Source organism: Myxine glutinosa, chromosome 10 (assembly GCF_964187855.1).
Source record: "Myxine glutinosa chromosome 10, kmMyxGlut1.1, whole genome shotgun sequence".
NCBI classification, from domain to species: Eukaryota; Metazoa; Chordata; class Myxini; order Myxiniformes; family Myxinidae; genus Myxine; species Myxine glutinosa.
In genome coordinates, this window is record NC_136270.1 from 58,710,481 (window position 1) to 58,722,586 (window position 12,106).

At 47.6% G+C, this 12,106-nt stretch overlaps 1 protein-coding gene across 5 annotated transcripts in view; it reads left to right on the forward strand.

The window, feature by feature from the left end:
• Positions 1 to 12,106, forward strand: part of CFAP65 (cilia and flagella associated protein 65) — a 245,362-nt gene that overhangs the window by 23,004 nt on the left and 210,252 nt on the right. For all 5 annotated transcript variants that reach the window (XM_078785710.1, XM_078785714.1, XM_068125878.2 and 2 more), the window contains one exon: positions 11,128 to 11,286. In XM_078785710.1, coding sequence (XP_078641836.1) covers positions 11,128 to 11,286 — 159 coding nt within the window. The remainder of the gene's footprint in view (positions 1 to 11,127; positions 11,287 to 12,106) is intronic.

The window sequence follows — 12,106 nt, forward strand, 5'->3', positions numbered from 1 at the left end:
TTTTGGAGCATGGCCCCTCTGCTGGGACCGGCCACGATGGCCCAGGAATATCTCGCTTGCGGACCTCGGTGAGGTGGCACCAAGTCTACAGGTGGACCACCCACAGTTGGCCGCCTGTGGGCCATAAATAAAATGGACACGGTTGTGCTTTTTGTTTATTAACCACCAAATAGGCCGCAAGCAAAGAAGATGAAGGAAGAACAACATCAAGAACGACGGCCAGCAGAGGGAGCAGAACAAGAAGAAGACCACCAGTTGTGTTTTTTTTAATGTGTTGTGCAATGTAGCACCGATTGGTGCTCTTTGATTGGTGCTCATTGATTGGTGCTTTGGTGTTTGCATGCTCGGGGATGTATGACAGAATCTCAATTCTGCATCCCCCGGGCATGTGAGGTGGTGCGTTGATGCAGTGCATGCTGTCTCCTCCCTCCCACAGGATTCTCTTTTTGTTTCCTAAAAAAAAAAATGACAGGTCCTGGGTTGCAGTTTTGTAAATAATGAAATAATGTCACCTGTAAATAATGCTCCCCACCGGCTAAATGTATAGTTTGAGAATTAATTCCGCAATTCGGTTAGTTGTGGGCGGGAATCTGTTAGGTAGGATGCAACGTAGTAGGGGGACATATTTATTTGTGTTTTTAAACTGTCACACTCAGGGTCAGGTTAAAAGTAGAGGGTATTACACCTGCGTGCCACATCAAGTAAAGTTTTGTCGGCCCGAGACGTGCCGTGAGGAATGAGGGTGCTGTGTTGCGGTTTTTAGAACCTTAACTTTGTAAATGTAGTATTAAATTTCCTTATAAATAACCCCTGTGTACATTTCCCCTTAATTGGCTGTTAAATGAAATAATCACACCTTAGTTAGTCCACATTGCAACACGTAGCAAATACTAGGACCTCTCTATAGTTATATCGTTATTCTGTGTTTCAAGGAAGACTATGTGTCCAATAGTTAAATCTGTGTTGCATCAATCAAATAAGAGTAGGCCCATTTTCCCTTCAAAAGGGTGCGAGTGGTTTTCTATTCCTGCAAGCCGCCATAACCATGTGCTCATTTCGGAGAAGAAGGGGGGCATGGCACCTCATCCTCATCAGAGGTGGAGTCAGCCAGCCCTTACGACCAACCAGGAATCAGTGGGCATGGCTTGAGAGGGCGTGGAGCGAAAGATCTGGCAGGTTCACGAGGGTTCCAAGGGCTGGGTTATAAAACCCGTTGCAAAAAGCCCCACGGCAGATGAGTGAGGGAGCACGAATTGCGGTTCTGTGGAGGGAGGCGCATTTTCATTTGTGGCATTTTGTGTGGCATTTTCCGATTCCGTAACAATCAAGGAGGTGCAGCGAGTAAGGAGAGACCTGCTGCTGCAGAAAGCCCTGCCGTGTGGAGCCGCCGGCTGTTCGCTTCGAGCCCGGAGCGTGAAGCCAGGACGTGCTGCTTTGAGCAACCCTGCCGTGTGGACCCGGGTGTGGAGAGTCGGCGGCCGCTCGCTTCCAGCCCTGCCATTCTGCACGGACCCTTCTCACCCCTCCAGCCATTCCTGCCTGAGAATCCCCCTTTTGTGTACGTGAGTTTGTTCTGTTTTGTCTTGTCCCTGGGGTATAAGTTAAGCTTGTTATAAGGATTGCACTGTGTCTTCTGTAAATTACCTTCGTTCTTCCTCTTCTTTAGTCTTGTATAGTAGTAAATAAATCCCTGTTATTTCTTACCCGTTTGGTTTCTTTCTCATCCGATCGCTTTCGTCCCTTCTGTGAATTCGGTACCTGTGGCACAATGTTTGGCCGAACCGCTTTACAATCGGGTTAGTAATTGCTAACGGCTCGGATTCTGGATTGCTAAACCACTCGGCAAATACCATCTCGTCCGGGATTTGAGCGGGGTCATCCACCTGCTTTGTGGAGGGATTGGCGGAGGTGTCCGGGAATCCCTTGACCAATCACCTCGGCCAATCCTATCCCACAAAGGAGTGGGGTGGGTCCAGGAATGGAGACGGCCAGCTTAACGACAAGGGGATTAAACCCCCCTCGGTAAGGGGAGTGCCGTCGTCCAAATCCGTAACAATATATATATATATAACATACGTAACTATATATATATATATATATATATATATATATATATATATATATATATATATTATATAATCGGGAGATTAAATCAGACGCGGACGTAGCTTCAGGACGTCGATCTTTAATTTGACAAGCTTTCGACCAACAAAGGTCTCCCTCTGAGTCTACAAAATATATATATATACACGTGGAATTTCATCCGTTTGTTCTTTCAGTTGTTCATTTATTCCCTCAATTTTGTCTTCCAATCGTTCATTCATTCCCTTCAATTCACCCATAAAATTTATCATCAAGGCCTGGAAAGCTATCGGATCTGATCCCTGCATCTCATTTTCCGCCATTGTGGGGGAGGGGGTTCGAACGCTCGGGACGGGGGAGGTTCCAATCCTACCCTCATAAAACTCTACCTCCGACCCGCTTCCTTGCACTTTGGAACCTTCTGGCTGCTCCTCCATTTCATTCCGCCAATACGCGACGAGCAGTATTTCCCTACACGCACAAGCTCATCAGAAAAAAATAATTTAAATTTAGCCACGTGCTACCTTGGGCTCTTTCCTGACACCAATCAACTATAAAATTTGAACACCTTGGTACTACAATCGGCCCTCCCTCCGAGAGAGGGAGACGATCATTAAAATTTTGAGTCCGAAAGCTGGGCGCAATTTACACTCAGCTGGTATCGCACTCGCACTCCAGACACCGAGTGTCTCACAAGATTCGAATCCCACACTCATGACACCACTTGTCAAGTCCGTGGCCAATGAACACTGGCCTTAGACGAATAGCTAACCGTTGCTACTCCGAGGCGTATACTCAAACTTGGCGGGATTATATTTTCACACGCGTGGGAAGGTTCAGGAGTCTTACCTGAATGGACGGCCGCCACGGGGTTTATTCCTTGAACCCACAAACAAATAAACACACGACAAAAGTAACATGCACAACAAACGAATTTAATGAAAATAAAGCACGGAAATAAAATGGATGGTGAGGTAGAACTATAATTCCTAATTTGAGCATCCTCCACAGACACAATTACATGACAGGGGAATGATAAAAGAAAGTAAAAATAAAAGGTTTGGTGAGTTGGCCGATACTCACACCCTCATAAAGGGTTTGAGGAATAAACCCCGTGGCTCGAGGAACAAACAAAAAGGTTTGGTGAATTGGCTTGCTCGATGAGGACAAGCGCGACTGCTCCCCGAGTCTCTGCGCGGGAGTGCACAAGATTTCACAAATCGCCACACGACACCCTGGGGCTTGAAGCGGTGGCAAAATATCCTCCTCCTCTGGTTGTTCTACACTCCACAAAGCTCACCTCGCGATGCCAACTGTCCCGAACCGACCTTGTTCAGTCTTTTTCCACAAGCGCACACGAACCATAAAATGCGACTGCCCACGACCAAGCCCAGATCGAAAGAGCTATGAATTCTGCAACCACCCGACGCGCAGCCAGTACCAGAGAGAGACAAAAGTGTGACCGCTCGCCACGAAGCCCAGAACAGAGAGACAAAAGTGCGACCGCTCGCCACGAAGCCCAGAACAGAGAGACAAAAGTGCGACCGCTCACCACGAAGCCCAGAACAGGCAGACAAATGTGCGACCGCTCGCCACGAAGCCCAGAACAATGAGACTAAAGTGCGAACGCTCGCAACAAAACTCAGAACAGAGAGACAAAAGTGTGACCGCTCGCCACGAAGCCCAGAACAGAGAGACAAAAGTGTGACCGCTCGCCATGAAGCCCAGAACAGAGAGACAAAAGTGCGACCGCTCACCAGGAAGCCCAGAACGGAGAGACAAAAGTGCGACCGCTCGCCACGAAGCCCAGAACAGAGATACAAAAGTGTGACCGCTCACCACGAAGCCCAGAACGGAGAGACAAAAGTGTGACCGGTCACCACGAAGCCCAGAACAGAGATACAAAAGTGTGAGCGCTTGCCACGAAGCCCAGAACAGAGAGACAAAAGTGTGACCGCTCGCCATGAAGCCCAGAACAGAGAGACAAAAGTGCGACCGCTCACCAGGAAGCCCAGAACGGAGAGACAAAAGTGTGACCGCTCTCCACGAAGCCCAGAACAGAGAGACAAAAGTGTGACCGCTCGCCACGAAGCCCAGAACAGAGAGATAAAAGTGCGACCGCTCGCCACGAAGCCCAGAACAGAGATACAAAAGTGTGACCGCTCACCACGAAGCCCAGAACGGAGAGACAAAAGTGTGACCGGTCGCCACGAAGCCCAGAACAGAGATACAAAAGTGTGAGCGCTTGCCACGAAGTCCAGAACAGAGATACAAAAGTGTGACCGCTCACCACGAAGCCCAGAACCGAGACAAAAGTGTGACCGGTCGCCACGAAGCCCATAACAGAGATACAAAAGTGTGACCGCTCGCCACGAAGCCCAGAACAGAGATACAAAAGTGTGACCGCTTGCCACGAAGCCCAGAACAGAGAGTTAAAAGTGCGACCGCTCGCCACGAAGCCCAGAACAGAGATACAAAAGTGTGACCGCTTGCGACTAATCCCAGAACAGAGATACAAAAGTGTGACTGCTCGCCACGAAGCCCAGAACGGACAGACAAAAGTGTGACCGCTCGCCACGAAGCCCAGAACAGAGATACAAAAGTGTGACCGCTCGCCACGAAGCCCAGAACAGAGAGACAAAAGTGTGACCGCTCGCCACGAAGCCCAGAACAGAGATACAAAAGTGTGACCGCTTGCCACGAAGCCCAGAATGGAGACACAAAAGTGTGACCGCTCGCCACGAAGCCCAGAACAGAGATACAAAAGTGTGCCCGCTTGCCACGAAGCCCAGAACAGAGATACAAAAGTGTGACCGGTCGCCACGAAGCCCAGAACACACAGAGACAGAGAGACAGAGAGAGAGAGAGAGACTCCACCTCCTTGGTCCCTCGCTGATGTCACACTCGACCATTCCCCGCGTCCCTCGTGCATCCCATCTCCAAGACCAATCATCCCCTTCGGGGCGGGGCCTCACGGCCTGCTTGACACCCAAAAATGAAGCTCGGGGCATGGCCTGTCAGTTATGATCCTTCGAGGCAGAGCCTAGTCATCCTTTGGGAATGTTCAGCTGGGCGGGGTGTACTTGCCGAATGTAATATCCAGGCACTGCCGACAGTCAGTTTAATGACTGCTCGCCACGAAGCTGCAACCACCCGACGCTCACAATGACTGCTCACACTTTTGTATCTCTGTTCTGGACTTTCCTCGGAGATCTCGCGAGATCTCGGAGACGGTGGGAGGGATTTTCGAAGCTCCACACGGTCTCCACGTTTTTCGAAGTTAAGTCTGTTCACAATTGTATTTTGTCGAAACTGTATTTATCTTTCGGTGTGTGAAGTTATTGTGTGCAACTTTGGTTGCTTCTCGGTGTTTATCTTTCATAAATTGATCGTCTGTTTGCCGTGTCGTGTCTTGAGGCCTTGTACAGTGTGCACTGTACAACCTTGAGGCTTTGTTTTTCTCTCAGCGGTCCGTCGTTTGTGATCCAATAACTTTCGTTCTCTGTATTCCCAGGCTTTTCACCCATAGCCTACTTCCTTGTGTAAATCTCAACTCAAAAAAAAAAAAAAAAAAAAACAAAAAAACATTTCCTTCTCTGTTCTCATTCGTTTATTCATTTTTATTCGTTCGTTCGTTCTTCGACCACGTGTTTCTCCCCCATTTCCCCAGATAGTTTTCACTCATTAACCTTCAATGTTTACACTTTCCCCTCAAGTTATGTATTCCGTCATATTTTATAACACCTTTTCTTCTTCTTCTTTAAAAGGCTGCTTTCGACTTGCTCACCAAATCAATTCATCCCAAAAAAAATATCCATCTCCTATAGTGCCTTTTTTCTACATTCCCTAAACTCTCCTGCACTCCATCCTCCATCCAGCGTCCTTAAACGTATTTTTAACTCGAAGGTCACAAGAAACTCATTTTGCAATAAATGTTCGTTTCCCATAAATCGTACACTTTCAAAAATCCAATCTCACCCCTCCCCTCCAAATCTTCCCCATAACCCCTCCCCTCCAAATCTTCCCCATCACCCCTCCCCTCCAAATCTTCCCCATCACCCATCCCTTTCAAATCTCCCCCCTTGCCCCCTCCCTCCTAAACTACCCCCTCACCCCTCCCCGCCAAGACGCCCCCTCGCCCCTCCCCTCCTAGACTCCTGCCTCACCCCTCCCCTCCAAATCTCCCCCATATCCCATCCCTTTCAAATCCCTCCCCTTGTCCCTTCCCTCCCAAACTCCCCCCTCACCCCTCCCCTTCAAATCTCCCCACCCTCATTGCTTCTCAATTTCCCCCCTCTCACTCCTCCTCCTCAAAGCGTCCTCCCCGCTTCTTCCCCCTTCAAACTCTCACCTCCATCTCCCCCAACCTTCTGCCTCGCTCGTCCCCTCCTCAAATAACACCTCATTGTGGCTCACCCAATCACCATCAAACCTTTTGTCCGCCCCATCCTTCCCTTTCTCCGAGCTATTCTGAAATCTCTGACACACCTTCAACAGCTCTCCCTATCTCTTCCACCTCTTCCACATCTTACCCTACCCCTCCTCCCCCCTGTTCTGTATCTGATGCTCCCCCTTCCTCTTCATTAACGGTATGGACCTCAAACATCCGGGGCCTTCGTTCAAACTTAACTGATCTCTCCATACAGGTTGCTTCTGTCAAACCAGACGTGATCTGCTTAACAGAAACTTTCCTCCTTTATGATGTCTCTGATTCCATAGTATCTCTCCCGGGCTACTCCCTCCTCCGGTATGATAGACCTGAGCCTCGTCCTGGAGGTGGGGTTGCTATCTTTATCAAAAACTCTCTTCCTCACTCGCCCTGCACTGCACTCTCTCCACCTCACCCCCAGGAATACCTCTGGCTACGGCTTCCCCTTCGCTCCCACCTCTTGTTCATATGTGTGTTGTACCGTCCACCAAACAGTGATGACTCCATCTACATCTCGCTGTCTGATGATATGGACCAACTTCTATCTACTCATCCCAACTCTCTCTTCCTCATATGTGGTGATTTCAACTGTCATCATGCCAGTTGGCTGGGTGTGGGTACCTCTCTCACCAGCCATGGCTCCTCAGCAAAGGACTTCTGCGACTCACTGGGACTGACACAATCTGTCAATTTCCCGACCCGGATCTCAGTCAACGGAACATCTTCTCTTCTGGACTTGGTTATGACTAACTTCCCTGAAAATGTCTGCTGCTCTTCTTCTGCTCCGATCGGATCATCTGATCATGTCCTTGTTAAAGTGGACATCTCTCTGACCATCCTCAGGGAGCCTGCTCAGCGTCGACGAGTCTGGCATTTCACTCAGGCCAACTGGCACGGTCTTCAAGCAGCCATCAATCATCTGGACTGGTCTCCCATCTCTACCACCTCTGACATCAACTCATCCTGGGAATTCTTCCAAAGCAAATTTCTCTCTCTCATGCACAGATTTATCCCATCTCGTCTTCAGTTGTCATACCCTTCCTCCCGTCCATGGTACACGGAATCTTGTGGTGAGGCTGTTGCCCAGAAACAACTTGCCTTCGTCTCCTGGAAAGCAAATCCAACGGAAGGAAATCTCATTTCCTTTCACAAAGCCCGAAACAAGTGTGTGTCCACCCTCAGGAGAGCCAGGAAACAATATCTCTCCATTCTCAAGACCGAACTCTCTTATCTGTCTCCCTCTTCCAAATCCTGGTGGCGTCTGGTCAAATCCGTTTCTGGTGTTTGTTCCCCCTCCATCCCCTCCCTTACCTCAAACGGCTACACAGCTGACTCCGCACGTGAAAAAGCAGAATGCCTCAACTCTGTGTTTGCCTCTAAATCTTGTGTCCCAAACCCATCCCTCTCTGTACCCACCATACCCAGTCGTACCCTGCTGCTCCTGGACTCCGTGTCCTTTCCTCCTGACAAGGTGGAAAAGTTTCTGTCAACCCTCGACTCTGATTCTGCAACTGGACCCGACGGCATCAGCCCACGGGTCCTAAAATCCTGCTCTGCTGCTCTATCTCACCCTCTCTCTGTTCTCTTCACCCTCTCTTTTGCTCAAGGTCAACTGCCATCTGCTTGGAAATCAGCCAACATCACCGCTTTGCACAAAAAAGGTGCAAAAACAGATCCTAGCAACTACAGACCAATCAGCCTTCTCCCAATTATCAGCAAAGTCATGGAATCCATCATTGCTTCGGATATGAAATCTTTCCTCTTCTCCAATGGCTTGATCTCTGATCATCAATTTGGTTTCAGACCAGGTCACTCTACTCTGGACATGCTGCTTCTGCTGTCTCAACAATGGATGGAGGTCCTTAATGCCAAACAGGAAATTAGAGCTGTCTCCCTCGACATATCACGTGCCTTCGACACGGTCTGGCACCCCGCTCTGCTCACCAAACTCTCCTCCTTTGGTATCCATGGAAATCTCCATGCATGGCTGGCGGACTTCCTCTCCAGTCGTCGTCAACGTGTGGCCCTGAATGGGTTTCTCTCATCTCCTCTTCCTGTTCAGGCTGGAGTTCCCCAAGGCAGTGTTCTGGGCCCCGTGCTTTTTCTGGTCTTCATCAATGATCTCTCTGACTCTCTCGAAAATCCTCTCTATCTCTTTGCTGATGACTCCACTCTCTGCCGCTCCATTCCTCTTCCCTCAGATCGGCAGTCTGCTGCCTCCTCACTCTCTGAAGACCTGGACAAAATCACAGACTGGTCAAACAAGTGGAACATGTCTTTCAATCCTGACAAATCTCATACTCTTACTATGTCTCTCCGAAAAGATCGACTGGACAACCCTCCCATCTACTTTCTCAACAATCCTCTCCAAGAAGTTCTGTCGCTCAAGATTTTGGGTCTCACTATCTGCCATGATCTTTCTTGGGAAAACCACATTTCCAAGCTGGCCTCCAAAGCCAGTCGCCGACTGGGCATCCTCCGTCGTGCGAAGTCCTTCCTCGGCACACCTGAGCTCCTCACCACATACAAGGCTTTCATCCGCAGCTCAATGGAATACTGTTCTCCCCTATGGGCCGGTGCTCCTGCCTCACACCTAGCTCGGCTTCACGCTGTTGAAACCAAAGCTTTCAGAATTATTGGAATCTCCCGCGATGAAGCTATCTCTGAGGGCCTTTCACTCACTCACCGCAGGCAGGTAGGTGGTCTTTCTGTCTTCTACCGACTCCTCTCCGGCCTTGCACCCCCAGCTCTCTCTGTGCTCTGTCCCCCAAATATTCCTACAGGTCGCACAAGATCTGCCAGCAACCCTCTGATGGTTAAACTGCCGAAATCTCGGCTCTCTGCTCACCTTCACTCTTTCATTCCTCTTTTCTCCTGCCTCTGGAACAAACTCCCTCACTCCCTTCAATCCCACTCCTCCCTCCAGGTCTTTAAAACAGCTGTTCACCACCATCTCTTATCTTCCCCCATCCAAAACCTTGATCTTTTCTACCCCCGCTAATTCACCCCAGATCCACCTTGTTTGAAATTCCAACTTCTTTCCTGGAAGTCCTGGCAGTGTCCATATGTTTTATACCTCTCCCACCGCCCCCTTCCCATGCCCCCCCCCCCCCAAAGCCCTCGCCCTCTCTCAGATCTCTCGATGTCTCCATGTCTCTGGGTCCCTGCTCTCAAATGTTGTGTTTGTGTCCTTCCCCCTCTCTCCCCATCTTGTCTACCGCTCCCGATGTTATATGTTTTATGTGTCGGTTTGTCTTTCTGTGTGATTAATGTTCGCTCTTTCACGAGCCTCGATCTTGTATACAAAACAAACAAACAAAAAAAACAAAAAAAAAACAAAAATGGCCGTTGTTGTAATTGTTGTTGTAATGGCGGCCCTTCTTAGATGAAACAAGTGAATCCTCTTGGATTGCGCTGAGGTTCGGGCATGGAATTTCGAGCCTCGATCATGGTTCGAGCCTCGATCTTGTATTCAAAAATAATAATAATCTATCTATAATTCCAGTAATCTCTGTGTGTTTGTTTGTACGTTTGTACGTTTGTACGTTTGTTTGTTTGTCTGTGACCGCTGTTTCTCGACAACCACGGGTCCGATATACTTTAAACTTGCCAGGTATATTGCTGAGGACCCGAGGATGTGCCTTTTCAAGGTTTGAAATTAATCGGACAAGTACTTACCGAGCTATGGCGATTTAGCCGTTCGCCGTTCGCTTTGGCGTTGCGAATGGACCAAACCATTGCATGTAAATAGAGGGGGGGGGTTCTGTGGTCGTTGCGAATGGACCAAACCATTCATGTAAATAGAGGGGGGGGGGGGGGGGTTCTGTGGTCGTTACTGCCACGTGGTTTCAAAGTTTTTTTTTGTTGTTGTTGTTTGCACGCATGTTTTTTTGCACCCACGTACGGGCACGCCCTAGGATGTTTACACACACACACCCCTACACAAAATTTTTTTTTTTTTTTTTTTTGGCAAGGAACGGGCACCCACGTACGGGCACGTCCTAGCTTATATATAGTACGGGCATGCCCTAGTAATAATAATAATAAGAACCTTGGGCCGAATCTCGCGCTTCACCAGTGCGCGTGCGCGAATTTACGTCACGTCGGCAGCGAGAAGGGGTTCCCCAACACGAACCAATCAGGAACTGCCACGTCACACTTATATGATCTCAGAATTCCTGTGACAGGAATTTGCGTTACACTGGCTGGAAGTCATTCGCTAGAGGCGCTTCCTCAGCGCTAATAAAAACGTAGGGAAAAATCACAGGAGGCAATTCATACTGGGAATTATTAATCTTACGCCCTATCTATCTTGCACAAAAACCACCCTCCATGTGGTGACATGAAAACACTCTCAACCTGAATGTTTACCCTGCTTATGTACATCGAGTTGGGCTTCTTCTTCACGTCACACGGTCCATGCTAAACTAAACATTGCGAACTTTCCGAAGGTATTTCATCCCTATCCCCAAAAACGTAACAATGTGTATATATATGAAACACTTGTGTTATGAATCGTTTGATGAATTCACCTCAAATCGAGTCTTGTACTGAAGATATCACAGAATCATGCAACCTGGTGTCCATGTCCTCTCTCATGTGACGTGTTTCCGCAGTCATGTACATGGCAGTTTGAACCACGAAAAGAGAGGAAGTTTGTGCTTTCTCCAAAGCTGCTGCTGTGGCCATCAGGTTCTCCAACTGAAACTGAAGTAGCACAGAATTCAAAGTATCAGCTGCAAATTCATGCCTGCTGCACAAAGGGCAGCCTCACGGTATTTGCAAACTCACTGTGTGCCCATCTATGTTCATTAAGTCATCTTCCAACCTGTCCTCCACAGAATCTGTTTGATTTTTATTTTATTCTAGCATTTATATAATTGGTCTGAAGTACATTTTTTTCTTTTTTGATCCTACCTTTAAGTCTTCCTCGGTGATTGCAATATACCTTTCTTAAGGGTCATTCTTTCTCATCTCACTTCCTTTACCCCTCCTTGATGTACCTTGCATCTCTACTTCAGGTTGTTCTTGCATTCCGCTCCATTGTGTACATTTTCTTACATTTCCTAATCTTATGTTCTAAATCTAATTGTTTCCTAATTTCCTAATCTTACATGAGTCTTACAATATCCCATCTCATTTACAAATGTACGCCAGTAAGATCAGACAAGTTATTTGGCTTTTCATGCCCACATATGTATGTATGTGTGTGTGTGTGTGTGTGTATATATATATATATATATATATATATATATATATATATATATATATATATATATATATATATATATATATATACTATATATATATATACATATATATATATATATACATACTTGGCATTTAATATGGAATATATATTTTTTCTTGACTTGGGTTTACTTTCTTAACTCAGTATATCAATCTGGTGAGTTTCTTTTACACTTTGGTGATTTATTTGTTAAAAGAACCATGTCACTGATTGTCTCTCGCAGCCAGAAGTCAACAACAGGATTATATCACAGGTGGCGTGGCAAAATGTACGGACAGGTGCATTTGATGATTGGCTTCACAGTCGGGTATACAAGGGTTGTTGCGTTCTGTATTAGTGGAAAA